Source organism: Stigmatopora argus, chromosome 7 (assembly GCF_051989625.1).
Source record: "Stigmatopora argus isolate UIUO_Sarg chromosome 7, RoL_Sarg_1.0, whole genome shotgun sequence".
In the NCBI taxonomy this organism is placed as follows: domain Eukaryota; kingdom Metazoa; phylum Chordata; class Actinopteri; order Syngnathiformes; family Syngnathidae; genus Stigmatopora; species Stigmatopora argus.
The window spans coordinates 20250980-20266576 of NC_135393.1; the positions used below are offsets into that span (position 1 = coordinate 20250980).

The 15597-nt window shown below is 57.8% G+C and overlaps 1 protein-coding gene across 1 annotated transcript; it reads left to right on the plus strand.

Annotated features, from left to right (window-relative positions):
* Positions 1-246: 246 nt before the first annotated feature.
* ttbk1a (tau tubulin kinase 1a) lies at positions 247-15433 on the plus strand. Its single transcript, XM_077604837.1, has 16 exons — positions 247-437; positions 2661-2819; positions 5302-5449; positions 5569-5642; positions 5772-5912; positions 5990-6094; positions 6971-7036; positions 7126-7218; positions 7335-7460; positions 7694-7851; positions 7921-8101; positions 8176-8339; positions 8559-8902; positions 9012-9187; positions 13953-14833; positions 15139-15433. The coding sequence occupies exons 2-16, from the start codon at positions 2712-2714 to the stop codon at positions 15431-15433; spliced, it is 3060 nt and encodes a 1019-aa protein (XP_077460963.1). The 5' UTR covers positions 247-437; positions 2661-2711.
* Positions 15434-15597: the final 164 nt, after the last annotated feature.

Genomic DNA, 15597 nt, shown 5'->3' on the forward strand with positions numbered 1-15597 from the left:
TAGCGGAACCCCTCCCCCCTAAACTCAACTGGAAAGAATGCACAGAAAGTGATCTGAAAAGGAGCCAAAGTAACGGAAGTTCTAAACGTCCAATCCACTGGTTCGATGAATCGGACGTCGAGCACGTCAATGGTTGTAAAACATGACGGCAGAACCACTCGTCCCGCATCGTGAGGGTTGGGCAAGACCGTTTTCGCCAGGGGGCGCTGCAGAAAAAGAAGGAAGGCGCGGCTCGACGTGCGACTGCGCATGCGCTCGCTGCTGCTGCTGCTGCTGAGGCTGGAGGAGGAGGAGGAGGAAGAAGACCGAGATGGAGAAGGCGCTCGGGAGGCCACGCTGAAGATGACGACGACGACGACAGAGATGAAGACGATATTCGCTGCTGCTGCTCCTGCTGCTCCGGTGGAGGACCACTCCGGACCGGAAACATCAAAAAGGTCAGACTTTCCGTGGGCGAACGGCGGGCGCGCTCGTGACCGTGACCGAACGCGGCCCGATCGATACCGAGCGAGGCGTGCACGTGACGAGGCGTGATGACGTAATCCCAAGGAGCGCTGACTCGGGCGTTTCGGCAAGGCCTTCTTTCCTTTCGGGCTTCGGGTGTCCGCTCCGGAAATGCGCCGCCGCTCCCTCCCCTCCCCTCCCCTCCTAAAAGAGCGCTAGCCTTCACCTTGAGTTGACGTCGACGTCGACGTCTTTAGACGCTCCGAGTTGTGGACCATCCCAAGCGGGCCAGCCAGCAGCTCAGCAGCGTTTTGTTTTGGGAGGGCGGGGGCGGGGGGAAGGATAGAGGGGTGGCGCTTCGTTTTATTTCTTCTAATTACGCTTTTATTGCGAAAGGGCCGAGCGGAAGTCGCAGCCGCCGTCGAGGCTCGCTCGTCTACTGACGTTGCCTGCCGCTGCACTGCGGTGCGGTGCGGTGCGGTGCGGTGCGGACAAAACGCGCTTCCGGACGGCTCGCTCGCACGTTCCGCTCCGACCCAGCTGGAACGGGACTGCGCCTTTTTTTGTATTTTTTATTTTTTGAACCCCAGCCGGATCGGCGGGCCGGTGGGGGGGGCTAGCCTCGCCTCGCCTCATCTTTCGCCGATGAAGGTTCCCAAGAGGCGGAAGAGGACGAGCGCCAGGTGGGGAGACGTTGTCCACGACTATGTCCCGGTCACACACACGCACACGCACGCACACACGCACGCGCGCACACACACACACACACACGCACGCACGCGCGCACACACACACGCTCGCACGCGCGCACACACACACACACACACGCATGCACGCACGCACACACAAACAAACACACACACATTTAGTGCCGGGCGAGGCTCGATTCCCGACCCGGGCGGGTCAGGTCGGGCCACGTTTATTCAAGTAGGGATGCGTAGCTGCGCATGCGCACGCACGGTGACTGTGCAGTGCAGACAAACGGCCTGCGAAAAAGAAAAGTATTGGCTCGTGTGGGACAGCGCTCGCGCTCGCTGCCTACGAATCTTTGAGCCCACGCGACTAATGCCACTAAACTAAGCTAACGCACAAACTCGGGGCGAACCGATGGATTCTTTATTGGGGCTGGGCAATGGCGACTTGCCTTGGCATGGATTGCGATCATTCACACTCCCCACAATTGAAAAAGTAGCAGACTTTTAGCCACCCGATCGTCGTCTCTGCCCACCGCTTCCGACGGATCGCGAGTCCGTTGTTTTGTCGGGCCAAAGTAGGACTTTAGCCCATTTTTTTCTTGCAAATGTGCCGGTTAACTGCCGTGTGTTTGGCTCGTAGGCCGCCCCGGGAGTCGTGGTGAGGCGCGGCTCGGCGCGGCCGGGCCAGGGATCATGGTGAGGCGGGAATGAGGCTCGCTGGGCCGCCTCCGCCGTCCGGCGCCGTCCCTCCCCTTGGCATGCGCGCCCGGAGCACCTCCGGCAAAACCACTTGCCCGTACGCTGGCCCGCTGGAGCGCCCAAAACCAGGCTTTCAATCGGCCGTGCGCGGAATTGAAAGTAGCGGCGCCTCCCCGCGGGAGGGCCTCGCACCCCCGTGCCCCTCTGCCTGTTTCTCCCCACGCTGCGGACTTCCTCGACACCGCCGTGTCCGATCACGCGTATCCTCATCATCGGCTTTCATTTTGGGAACACTTGCTAAAATACGTCGTGTTGCACCGACGGGGCGGAGAGACGACGCGCCCGTCTCCGTTTCCCCATCTTGGGAAAAGTGGCCGGCCGGCGAGGTCCACCCTCCCACCGACGACTCCACCCGGAGTAGACGGATGGGCAGACGGGCGGACCGGCGCCCCGTCCGTTCGAAGCGGCGGGGGGGAGGGAGCGCGCCGTCCCTCCCGCTTCGCACGCACGGGACGTCTGGCGCGGTCGAGCGAGCGTGCCGTCGTCGAGTTGCAAAAAGAAAGGGACAATTGTTGGAAAAAGGGTACGGGGAGCGCCCGGCCCTCCCAAAATGCCGTGTCTCGATCGGTGCAACACCGGTGAGCTTTTGCGGCGGCCTTGAGTTTGACGCCTTTGCCAAAGACAGCGGGCGCTATTTGCTGTTACCAACGTGCACGCCTCGACAGAGCCGCCCCCCCCCCCCCACCCCCCGACCCCTCCCGACCGGCGGCCCGTCGGAAATGGGGCCGCGGCAAATAACGTTGTCTGCGCCCTCGACCGTAGATCAATGGCTCGTTCAAGCTGGGAGCTGCTCGCGTTCTTCACGGATGGCAGATGCAGTGCTTAGGCCCCGCCCACCAGGACAACGCCAACATGAACGGCACGGCCGAGCAAGCCGACATCCTGCCGCCCAACTGCATGGTCAAGGACAGGTGGAAAGTGGTCAGCACACACGCCTAGCCGCCGGGCACACGCACGGGCACCCTCCGTCGTCGTCGGCGCCGCCGCCGCCGCCGCCAGTTCGTTCCGATTCGTGGGGATAACGTAGAATTAAACAAAAAAGAAATTGAATCTGCTGAATTCTGAGGGAACATTTCAAATGAGGAATGTGAAAAATTTGGAAACTCAAATCATCTGCATTTTTTCTTAGGTAGGTGGAGGGAGGGAGGGAGGGCTGGGCAAAAGTGTCCCCCAGGGCATCTAATGCTGCGAGTGGGGGCCGCTTTTTAGTCCAACCCATCCTGCACAGACACAGTAGAACCAGTGGGGGTGGTGGCGGAAGGTGAAGCACCTGACGCCAATCCACTGATTGCACATGCAGAACACCACAATTGTGGAACGCTTTCTTCTTTAGAGGTTGGAATGAAAAGCCACCGCAGGTGGGCCTTTGTGGACTTGGTTTACTTTGGCCAGCCCTGTTAAATGAAGGCCTCGTCTTATGGGATTCTACGTCTTAACCCATGTCCATACCTATCAACTTATTCATTTTCCCCGTATTCGATAACTTTTTTCAAATGGTCTACGGCGTATAATAACTTTTGTACGGGATTTTTTTAAAGTTGTTTTTTTGTCAAAGCCATCTCGATGTATCCAATTTTGGCTCCATTTTGGGTGGGTGAAGCTTTTGGTCTTGGTGGGCCGCTGCACTTGTAGCTTTTTCTTCCAAGTCATCCAGCGCAGATAGATGTATTCAAAGTTAATCAACGGGGGTTGGGCCACTGTGGGTGTGGTGGGGTGGGGTGGGGTGAGGGCAGCTTTTCCTTCCTAGCCATCGGGCACTGACCGAGCTGACTGACAAACTTGAAGCAGCGGGGGTTGGGCTGCAAGAAGCACCTGACACCAATCCACTGATTGCACTTGTGCGACACTAGTATTGTGGAAAGCTTTGCTCTGTTGAGCTTGAAACCAAAGCACCCCTGCCGGTGGCCCCTTGTTTACTTGTTTAATTTTCCCAGCCATGTTAAATGAATGCCTTGTCTTATGGGATGCTATATTTTATTTCCCTTATTTGATACTTTTTTGGGATCATTTCAACTGGCGTATAACAACTTTTGTACAGGATTTTTTTAAAGTAGTTTTTTTGTCAAACCCATCTCGATGTATCCAATTTTGGCTCCATTTTGGGTGGGCAAAGCTTTTGGTCTTGGTGGGCCGCTGCACTTGCAGCTTTTTCTTCCAAGTCATCCAGCGCAGATAGATGTATTCAAAGTTAATCAACGGGGGTTGGGCCACTGTGTGTGGGGTGGGGTGGGGTGGCTTCAGCTTTTCCTTCCTAGCCATCCGGCACTGACCGAGCTGACTGACAAACTTGAAGCAGCGGGGGTTGGGCTGCAAGAAGCACCTGGCGGCAATCCACTGATTGCACTTGTGCGACGCTAGTATTGTGGAAAGCTTTGCTCTGTTGAGGTTGAAACCAAAGCACTCACTTTGGCCCCTTTATTTAGTTTGCCCAGCCCTGTTAAATAAATGCCTTGTCTTATGGGATGCTATATTTTATTTCCCTTATTTGATACATTTTTTTGGATCATTTCAAATGGCGTATAACAACTTTTGTACATGATTTTTTTAAAGTAGGTTTTTTGTCAAACCAAACCCATCTCAATTGACCCAATTTTGGCTCAATTTTGGGTGGGCAAAGCCTTTGGTCTTGGAAGGCCGAGCTTTTTCTTCTAAGCCATCCAGCGTAGACGGATGTAGACAAAGTTGTATCAACAAGGGTTGGGCCGCTGTGGGTAGGGGGGGAGGTTTGTAGCTTTTTGCTCAAACCATCCATCAGCGACCGGGCTGACTTACAAACTTGAACCAGCGGGGGCTGTGGCGTGAGAAGCACCTGACGCCAATCCACTGATTGCACTTGTAGGACACTAGTATTGCGGAAAGCTTTCCAACCCCCGTGAGAGGTTGGAACCAAAGCACCCCTGCCGGCACCCACTGCCGGTGGCCCTTTGTTTACTTTGCCCAGCCCTGTTAAGTGAATGCCTTGTTTTACGGGATGCTACGATGTCCAATGCTTCAATTTCATCAACGGTGCTCTTCAATGGGTCAATATGGTCAAAAGTCTGCGCTTTGATCGCACATGTTTTAAATAGGTCTAAAAAAGTCTTGGACTGGACTGACTGGCTTCCACAGTCAGTCTACACCAGGGGTGGGCAAAGCGGACCCGGAGGGCTGCTGTTTGGTCCCAGCGATACCGCACAGACGCAGACACAGTTGAACCAGCGGGGGTTGCGCTGAAATGAGCAAAACCTGACTGCGATCCACCGATGGTACTTGTGACATAGCAGAGTTTCGGGAAGCTTTCCTCTTTACGGGTTGGAAGTCAAACCTGCACGTGTCCCACGGTGGAATGCTTTCCTTACCCCTAGTCCTCCTCCTCCTCCTCCTCCTTCCTAGCCGAGCCGCCTTTAGCGAGTTTGCTTTTCAGCTGAAGAAGATCGGCGGCGGAGGTTTCGGCGAGATCTACGAGGCGCTGGACCTGCTGACCCGAGAGAACGTGGCGCTCAAGGTGGAGTCGGCCCAGCAGCCCAAACAGGTTCTCAAGATGGAGGTGGCCGTGCTCAAGAAGCTGCAGGGTAAGCGCGGCTTGGGGACCACGTGGCGTGTCTCTGATGTTTTTGTTTTTTTGGGGTCTGCCCTTTCAATGACCTTTTTGTCGTTCCTCCTCCTGCTCCTCCTTTGGGCCACCGGGCAGGTAAAAACCACGTGTGTAAGTTCATCGGCTGCGGCCGAAACGACAAGTTCAACTACGTGGTGATGCAGCTTCAGGTGAGAGAGAGAGAGAGAGAAGATGGGCGATTTTGGCCGGGCGCTCGCCAGCCACCCAACGGGATCTCTCGGCTTCCGCGCTCGCTCCTCGGCTTCGGCGCTCCTCCATTCTTCCGTCCGTCTTTTCAGGGTCGCAATTTGGCCGACCTGCGACGCAGTCAACCTCGAGGGACCTTCACCATGAGCACCACGCTGCGGCTGGGGAAGCAGATCCTGGAGTCCATCGAGGCCATCCACTCGGTGGGATTCTTGCACCGGGACATCAAACCGGTAAAAGGCGCGGACGTGGTAGACGCCCAATCCGGGTGTCTAATCATTGGCCCGCTCACCGCCACTTTCGCTCGCAGTCCAACTTCGCCATGGGCCGCCTGCCCTCCACGTACAGGAAGTGCTACATGCTGGACTTCGGCCTGGCCCGCCAGTACACCAACACCACCGGCGAGGTCCGGCCGGTAAGGCGGCCATCTTTATAAACAAATCTCTGCCGGTTTGTTGTCTCTCTGTCGATTGTTTGCGTGGTGTTTTCATAAGCACGCTCATTTCCGCGCGCGCGCGCACACACAGCAGACACTTTTGGATTTGCATGACCGTGTGCCTTTTTTGTTTGCTCTTCATATTTTGTCCTTTTTTTGCCACCTTTCTTTGCGTTTTTCCTTTTGCCGTCCTTTGGCTTTATTTTGGGTGTCTTTTTATTTGTCTTACAGTTCTTTCCTTTGGACTTTATGATTTTGACGTGCATGCCCTCATCACCATCGTCACCGTGGTTACCAGGGACGTGAGAGGGAGGGGCCGTTTGCTCGCCACGGAAACCGCAGCACCCGCCCGCCGGCCGACCGGCCTGGGGTGGGGGGTGACCGCCCCGAAACGTTGCCGTTGTGGCTAGCTGGGTGCCGCCGTCTGACGGTTAGCATCCACGCTCCGATGTTAAATTGAATGGGAAAAATGGTGAAAATCAGCACATAGTCACGCTCATTAAATTGAACAGTGAAACGAATGCAAAGAAAGAACAAAAAACACACAAATTGGCCATGAAAGAAATGGAAAAAAAGAGCAAAATTTGCCCTGAAAAAATGTCATTATGAAAACAACAATTTCGAGATGATTCTAGTTATCCAATCCAATCCAAACTTTAGCCTTCCCCAAAGCCTTGAAAAACAGCGGAATACAGCCAAAAAAGGTTGCACAGGCCCCTCCCAAAATGTGCAGACATTGTGCAGGCAAGAGGGTTGCCGCCTGGCCCCGCCCCTTCCCCCCCCCACACGAGCGGAGGCGGGACGGCAATTGCCGCGAAAAGCCTTCACGGGCGCGTGTCCGTGTGTCTCCGGCAGCCCAGGACGGTGGCGGGGTTCCGAGGGACGGTGCGCTACGCTTCGGTCAACGCCCACAAGAACAAGGTGAGGCCCCGAGTCGCCGGCCAGCTCAACCCGAGGGTCGGTCCGCCTGAGCCCCGCCTCTCCTCTCCTCTCCTCTCCTCTCTCCGCAGGAGATGGGTCGCCACGACGACCTGTGGTCGCTCTTCTACATGTTGGTGGAGTTCGCCGTGGGTCAGTTGCCGTGGAGAAAGATCAAAGACAAGGTGAGCTTCCCGCTTTTGACTTGTTCTAGTCCGGCGCCGTCCTCATCCCCTTCTTATCGCGCGCTTCCCGTTCACTTGTCGTTGGGTCGGCTTGCTTGCGCTTGTTTGCCTTCTAGGAGCAAGTGGGTCAGATCAAAGAGCGTTACGACCACCGCATGTTGCTCAAACACATGCCGTCCGAGTTCAACGTCTTCCTGGACCACGTCCTCGCCCTGGACTACTACACCAAGCCCGACTACCAGGTAAGCGGAGTCCGCCACCACAGGTCGGACTCGGAAAGACTCTTTGGCCACTCCTACTATGCTGGGATGATTTGCTGATCATTGTTGTATATTTGGGGTGAAAATGGTGATGATGTGATATTTTCCGTTCCGTGCGGCCCAGGCGTTGGCCCTATTTATTCAAACGCCACCTCTGACTCGTTTGTGTGTGTGTTTGTGTGTTTGTGCGTGCGTGTGTATGGGCGGGGCTTCAGCTGCTGATGTCGGTGTTTGAAAACAGCATGAAGGAGCGAATCATCACAGAAAACGAGCCTTTCGACTGGGAGAAGGCGGGAGGCGACGTCAGCGCGTCCGCCGGGGCCGCCTCCGCGCAACCGCAGCACAACACGCGACCCACCGCCGCCATGATGGGGTAAGAACGAACCGGGCCCGTCCGCCCGCCCCAGACGATGGCGCGAGATGACGGAGCGCCCACCCGCAGGGCCGCGGTGACCCCGGCGCCCGGGGAGCCTCAGCGCGAGAACACCGACGACGTCCTCCAGGACGAACACCTGAGCGAGCAGGAGAACGCTCCGCCCCCGGCCGCCGCGCCGCACGAGCCCGGAGACGCCTGGGAGGACACCGACTTCAACCGCAACAGACTGAGGATCAGCTTGAACAAGGTGCGTTCGGCGGAAAAGGCCCGGCGTCGGGCGGCCCGCGCCAGGCGCGTCTCTGACGGGCGCCCATCCCGCAGGAAGAGGAGGCGGGCCACGGCGCCCGCCCGCCGTCGCCGGGCCGCGTGGGAGCTCCCGATTCGCCCGGCGCCCAAGGGCGGTCCCCGCGACACCGGCGGGTCAACAGCCCCGAGTCGGAACGTCTGTCCGCCGCCGAGGGACGCGCCGACCCCTACGGGCAGAGGTACGGGGGGGGGGGGATGAGCAAATGGCGTGAGACGGTGCCGGCCGGCTTTCTTCATCACATTGATCAAAGCATCTGAGCTGGATCGGTTGGAACGAAAAGCTACCCCCTCCCACGGCGGCCCTCGAGGGCCGCTTTGCCCACCTCTGCGATTTAGCCGAAACCAAAGCTAACTTCCCTAGCGATCCGAGCTAACGTCCCCGTCTCCGGGCGTTTCAGGTCTCGCGTGGACGTGCCGGGCTCCCCTTCGCGCCACGTGTACTCGTCGCAGCCGGCGCAGATGCTGTCGGTGGATCCCGGTTGCCGCGGCGACCGGCAGGCCAGCGGCCGACAGGAAGTGTCGGCGGCCTCGGTCGACCAGGAGGCGCACAGCAACGCCTTCATCCGCTCCGTGCCGCTGGCCGAGGAGGAGGACTTTGACAGCAAGGAGTGGGTGATCATCGACAAGGAGGCGGAGCTCCGAGACTTTCATCCCACCAATTCGGGCACCACCGACGAGGAGCCCGAGGAGCTCCGCCCGCTGGAGGAGCACGACGATCGCCGCAAAGTCCGCACGCCGGCGGGTGAGCGCCCCTTCGCTCGCGGCTTCCGTCCCGCCCTCGGGGCTCCTCGGGGCTCCTCGGGGCTCGCCCCGCCCGGCCCGGTCTCTCATCCCGTCGGTCCGCCGTTCAGGCGCCGAGCCGGTGGTGCGCCCCAAGACGCACGGCAGCCGCGGAATGCTCGTCCTGACGGAAGAGGAGGAGTCGCGGAGGAGCGTCGGCGGGAGCCCCGCCCAGTCGCCCTGCCACTCGCTGCCGGCGGCGCGTCCTCGGCGCAGGGAGTCGGAACCCGACGGACCGCAACGGCCGGTAAGATCTCTTGTGCTTTCTTTCCCTGGCAAAAAACATCCAAAATGAGCGTGGCGTCCGCGTGGTGCCCGCGAAATCGGGGATGGCTAGAGCTAACGTGGCGTCGCAGCGTGCACTCTTGGGGTTCGTTCCTTCACCAAAGGGCGCGTCAAGGCCCGCCGTGGCCACGCTACACTGCTCAAACAGGAACGCGCCCTTTTTCTCCCCCCATCATTGTACCTGTTTGGCCTGTAGGTTCTTCGGGTTAGCTAGCAGAGGGCGTGCGCGCACCACCTTTACCTGGTCGTGTGATGGCTGGGGCACCCTTGTGCTTTTTCTATCTTTCCTAACTCTCATCTTGAAAGTCGCAAGTAGCATGTATCACGGCTCAGTCAGTATAGCTTTCCATCCCGGGAGTCTTCTGTAGGTTACAAATTTGCCAGTCGAGGGCAGCCTTCTGTAGGTTAGACATTTGCCAGTAGAGGGCAGTGCTGCATTATTGTTTCCTGCAGGTGAGGAGCCGGCCGGTAGAGGGCAGGCTTCGACCTGTAAGAGCACACGCGTGCCGGTTTTTCATCCAAACGCTGTCTTTTGAACAGCACAAAAGATGAGCCAGAATCGGTGTTTAGCTTTCGACTCACGCGCTTGCGATTCCAATTGGACGAGCTGCCGAACGCAACGTCGCACTCGGTCATGAACGCCGGAAAGCAAAGCCTCAACCTAAAGCGCCACGCGGGCCACGTTGAGACGGAAACAAACGCTCTGAAGCGCCAACGTGACTTTGCCGTGCGGGAAAATCCGTTGAAAATTGCACCAAACCAGCACGGGCCTTGAGCCCACACGCCACTAAAATGACTTCCAACGGTAAGAAACAACGTGTACGTGTACTTTTCCACATCTAGCAGGCGGTGGGTCACTTCCTTGTTCATGTCCGGCTACTTACAGGTCACTTCCCCTGTATTTTGGATCCGTTCCCGTTGACTTAAGGGCATTTTCGGTACACCGGGAACGTTGCCAGTTCACTCCCTTATTCGGTACGGACCATTTCCTGTTGATTTTAGGCCCGGTCGAAACTAATTCGGACGTGGAGCGCCGTCCGCGGCATTGAAAAAGCTCGAGTCCAACTCGACGGCCCTAGAGCGTCCGTCGGCAGCCCTTCTGCCGCGAATGGACCGGGCGTCGCCCAGGGACCCACGCCTTTCAAGGAGGATCGGACGCCGGAAGACGGGACGCCTAGCGTCTCCGACGGCACGACGACGGGCTTTACCGTTACTCGCCGAGTCGAGGGCGTGCACGCTCTTGGCTAGGACGGGCTTCGTAGAGTCCCAAGATGGCCACCCGCTGCTGCGCCTTATGTATACGATATCGGCCTATGTATACGATATCGAAGCGCAGTGAAGCCAAGGCCCGAGACGGGCTCCGCCCCCCTCGTCACCCTCCACCAATCAGCCAAACGGCTTTCCGATGGGCCGCGTCCCGACCGATTGGCTCGGGGAGGGGAAGGGGAGGAGCCGAGGACCGGAAGCCACGTCACGGCGTCAATTGGATGGCACCAAAAGGCCAGAAAAAAAAACAAAAAACTAAACAAAAAAATTGCTGGGGGAAAAAAAGGCTTCCGCCGGCTAACCCCCTTCCCCCTCTCTGTGATTGGTCTGTTTGCAGCATGACGAGGACCGCCCCCAGCCGCGGCCCAATCAGCTGAGGCGCTTGGCCTCCTACGTCTTCTCCTCGTCCACCCTGGAGACGGAGCACTACCCCCACGGGGGCGCCGCCTTCATCCAGAGGAGCCGCTCGGCCGAGAGCAGCCCCGCCCACGCCGCCGCCCACGCCCACGCCGGCTGGCGGCGGCGGCACGGCGCGGCGGGCACGCTGCCCGCCCGCACCAGACACTCGGTGCTCAACGTGTCGCGCTCGCAGCTGCAGCACATGCTGGCCAAACTCATGAACAAGAACAGCAGCTGAGGACACGACGGGGTCACGCCGAGAGCGCGGCGGCGCGGCGGCGCGGCACCCTCGCCAACGCACGCCATCCCGTACCACGGCATGTCCACCACCCAGCCATTAAGAACCAAAAAGAAGCCGTCGACATTGTCAAACGCTCCCTTTGTTTCAGGGGCTTTGAGCTCACCTTGGCGCTAGCCGCAAACAGGCGGCGATCGGGCCGGGTCTGGCCCCCGGGCCCCCCGTTGCTGCCCCCCTCGTTGCCCCCGGTGCCCCCCGTTGCTCCCGGCGCCCCCTCGTTGCCCCCGGGGACCCCAGTTTGGCATCTCTGCACTAAGACGCGCAGCGCTCTACACCAGAAGACACGCAGAGTGAAAAGGAAAATGACTCTGGCCACTCCCCCGCCCACATCATTATTTCCCGCGCACGCCAACACCCTTGTCCACGAAAAACGCGGAGGAGGCCATGGGCCGCGATCAAGCAGGCGCGCGAGGGAGCGCCACGTGCTGACCATGCAATAAGTTTGTTCCGCCAACGCGTTGCACAAGCTCGACGCTCAGACGGGAAGTTCCCCGAGGCCGTTCTCCCGAGGAACAGGAAGCGGACTTTGCGGACACTTCCTGTCCCTTTTTTTTGTTTTTTTCGGCGAGCCGTGCGTACGTTATGCAAAGATCCATTTGGGGAAATTGTCTTTTCGCCGTTTACGTCTTCCTCCGTCGGTCGGTCGGCCGGCCGGGAGCGACGCCACGTTAGCGCGCCGTCCCCGGCCTCCGGGCCAGCTCGCCACTCTTTTTCTTTGACTCCGCCCGCATTTGTCCGTCGGTCACTGCCGCACTTTAGGGATCGCGTCGTCGGAACGGACGCAATAACGCTACGTACTCCGTTGGCCTAGCGCGAGGCTTGGCCGCCTCCGCCGCCGCCGGCGCCGGCCGCGAAAGAGATCGGGGCTCCGTCGGCCGCCGTACCTTCCCTTCCCGCTTGAAATTGCTCGGACGTCTTTGGCGGCGTATTAGAGGTGAAGAAAGAAGGAACAAAGTCAGAATATTACCAGATGAAAGTCGTATTACTGGAAGAACAAATGTCGATGTGGCGAGACGGCACAGGTCGTGCGTGGTATTGCGAGATCAAAGTCGTGACAAAAATGGTAATATCAGGAGATTAAAAGCCTTCCTCGACACGACGTCCTACGTATGGCTAACTCGGCCGCTACATAGTTAGCATACGTAATGCTCAACCGGTGGTCACATGAATAAAACAATTGGGAGCTACGACCAAGTATCAGTAGAAACCGTTGAATTGAATGTGGCCAAAATGTCCGTCTTTGCAAAAGTGATAGTAAAATATCAGGCGCTCGCTGTGTTGATTTTAACATTTCAGTTCAAGTAGTACGTAGCTGCTCATTTCGATTTTATTCTTCAAATATTTTTTTCTCTTGATATGAAGTCACTTTATTTATTTTTTCTCCCAAAATGACCTTAATCTGGCAATATGGGTTAGGGTTACAACATATGACTTTGTTCTTCTAATATCGCTACTTAAGTCTGCCTCCCAATGCGGCCGCTTTATTGTTATCGGCCGCCGTTGTTCTTTCTTGCTTTTAGCCCTCATACTTCTTGGTCTGAAAACGAGGCCCTTTGCTTTGTTTTTCTTCACGTTTAAGGGCTAAATTAGGCGAATATGCATCGCTTTCTATTCTTTGCGTTGACGCCGCTTCACGTCGCTTGTGTAGAATGTAGAAGCCGGGCTAGGCTGGGCTAGGCTAGGCTAGGCTAATGGTCGACTTGACGTCCCGGGACGCGGGCGCCGCCGAGGTCTGCGGCTTCGCCGAGGCGCTCCACCGTTAGCGCGCCGAGGGTCGGCCGCATTGTCCACTGTATTTTCACCGTTGACCTTGGCTCACTTGACCGCCACGTTTAAGCTCACGAATTTTCTTTCCGGCAATCAAACGTCCAGTTTCCTCGTCGTCTTTTCGACTCTTCATTATTTGGGGGTAACAGGGTGACGACATGGAAGCCACTGAGCGTTAAGTGTGGTTAGCATGCTGCTGAAAGTTAGCCGAGCACTCATTAGCGCCATTAGATGCTGGAATTTATTGTTTTTCACAGTTGCTCCTTGACTTTTGTCATATATAGGACAAATTGTATGTACATGCATCATATTTAAGTGTGTGTACTATATGTATGTGTATATATAAATATATATATATATATATATATATATATATATATATATATATATATATATATATATATACATATTTATTTATTTATATATATATTTATATATATATATGTACATGCATCATATTTAAGTGTGTGTACTATATGTATGTGTATATATAAATATATTTATATAAATATATATATATATATATACATATTTATATAAATATATATATATATATATACATATACATACACACGCACATACACTTTGTAACGTTCATTTACGAACGGCCAAATGATATTCTTCACGTCGGATTATGCAGGGGGGAAAAAACTTGCCTCTTTTTCACGCTGTGCTAGGCTATGTATAGCTAAACGGATCCATTTTTTTGCAATAAAATTTGAGGACAAACCAATTTTCTTTGTTTTTCTACCAAAGCGACGCATGAACTTTTGTACACACGCGCCGCCATCCGCACGCCCACGTATCTAGTTCAAAGATGACCTTTGTTGTTCTCCTGGCCGGGGGCTTTGGCCTAGCGCTTGCTCGTCTTTGTCTTCTTTCAAAGCGGCCAAGCACTTCAAGTGCCGGAACACGCCGGCTCCCCTTCCAAACCAGGCCGTGGAGCAAAGGAGGGGCTTTTGACCCTCACCTTCACCCTCACCCCTCTGTCTTTCAGGCACCCCAGCCGGGCGGGCCCTCGCCACGGCCCGACTACCGCACCAAAAGCCAGGGCGACGAGCGCGAGCGCCTCCACATCCTGCCCAAGCTGCAGGCCAAGCGCGGCGACTTCCTGACGGTGATGCTGACGGGAAGCCTGCCGCAGCGACTGGCCCCGACCGCCGCCGCCGCCTCCTCCTCCTCCGAGGAGGAGGAGGGGAGCGCCGACGCCGGCCCCCGAGACGACGACGTGAGCGAGAGCCGCTCCGGCAGCGGCAAGAGCTCGGAGGAAGCCGCCCCCTCCACGCTGATGGCCGCCCGGGAGCAGCATTCCGAGGCCGACCCGGAGGACGCCTCCAAGACGCTGGTCCTCTTCTCCCCCGGGGACGCTCGCAAGTCCCCCTCGGGCGGCGAGGGCGAGTGGCCGGCGGGCGGCGGAGCCCGCCTCCGCCCGGGAGAAGTCGGGCCCGCCCTCCTCCGGGCCCCGCCGTCGCCCCCCTTCGCCAAAGTGGAGCGCACCTTCGCGCGCGTGGCCGAGACCTCCCACCTCAACGTCATGTCGTCTTCCGAGGCCGGGGAGAGGGAGCGCGCCGTCGCCGGAGGGCGGGACGGGAGTGGCGGGGCCGGCCCGGGGGAAGCCCCCCGGGGCCCGGCGGCCCGGCCACCCAGGAGCCGGATCCCCGTCCCCGTCCCCGTCTCGGAGGGGGACTCGGAGCCCTCCTCCGCCCGCGGGGGGCGTGGGCCCGTGTGGGGGCGAGACCGGAGCGCCGGCGCTTCCCTGGGCGCCTCCAAGAGGAGCCGCATCCCCAGGCCCCGGGCCCGGCCCGACCCGAGACCGAGTCCGGCTCCGGCTCCGGCTCCGGCTCCGGCTCCGGCTCCGGCACCGGCTCCCGCTTCCAGGTGGCTCTTTGTTTCACGGCGACTGGCGCTACTTCCAGTCTGGCTTTGATGTCGGAATTGTAAAACTGGCCTGAAATTTGCCAGAAAGCTAAGAATATACTTTCAGAATTCTGAGAATCAAGTCTGATTTGCGAGTATCCAGTCCGGATTCAATTTTCCGAATTGTGAGAATCCTGTCTGGATTCACTTGACCGAATTGTGAGAATCCAGTCCGGATTCAATTCCGACACTTTCAAAGTCACTTGAACTTTGTTTTTTCTCTCGATAGGCCCTGATTTTCTCTCTTTGTCTCTTTTTTTGCACAGGAACGCCAAAGGTCCCGAAAAGTTGGGCCGGCACCGCCCGTCCGCCGCCGCCGCCCCTCCCGTCCGGACCCTCCCCCCGGGGGGCCGGCGCAGCCTCAGCCTGGCGCTGGCCCGCAGGACCGACAGCCCGTCCCCTCGCAGAGCCCCCATCGTGGCGCCCTCCGGGAAGCCGCGGGCCCCGCGACGCGCCGCCTCGCGGGGGGCGCCGTCTCGCCCTCCCGTCCCCGTCGGGTCTTCCCCCAGCCCCAAAGCGGCGGCGGCGGCCGAGGCCCGCTCCGGGGAGAGGGCCAGATAGCACGGAGGACGTCCCCACGCTTCGCTCCCTCCCTCCCTCCCTCCCGGACGTGGGCCGTCGCGGTCCTTGGGCTCTACCGCTTGCCATTTGTGGGGAAAACTGTCCCCGTCTTGCAGGATTTTGGGGCCCACTTCCTTCTCCAACCAAGCTGTTAACCCCCTACC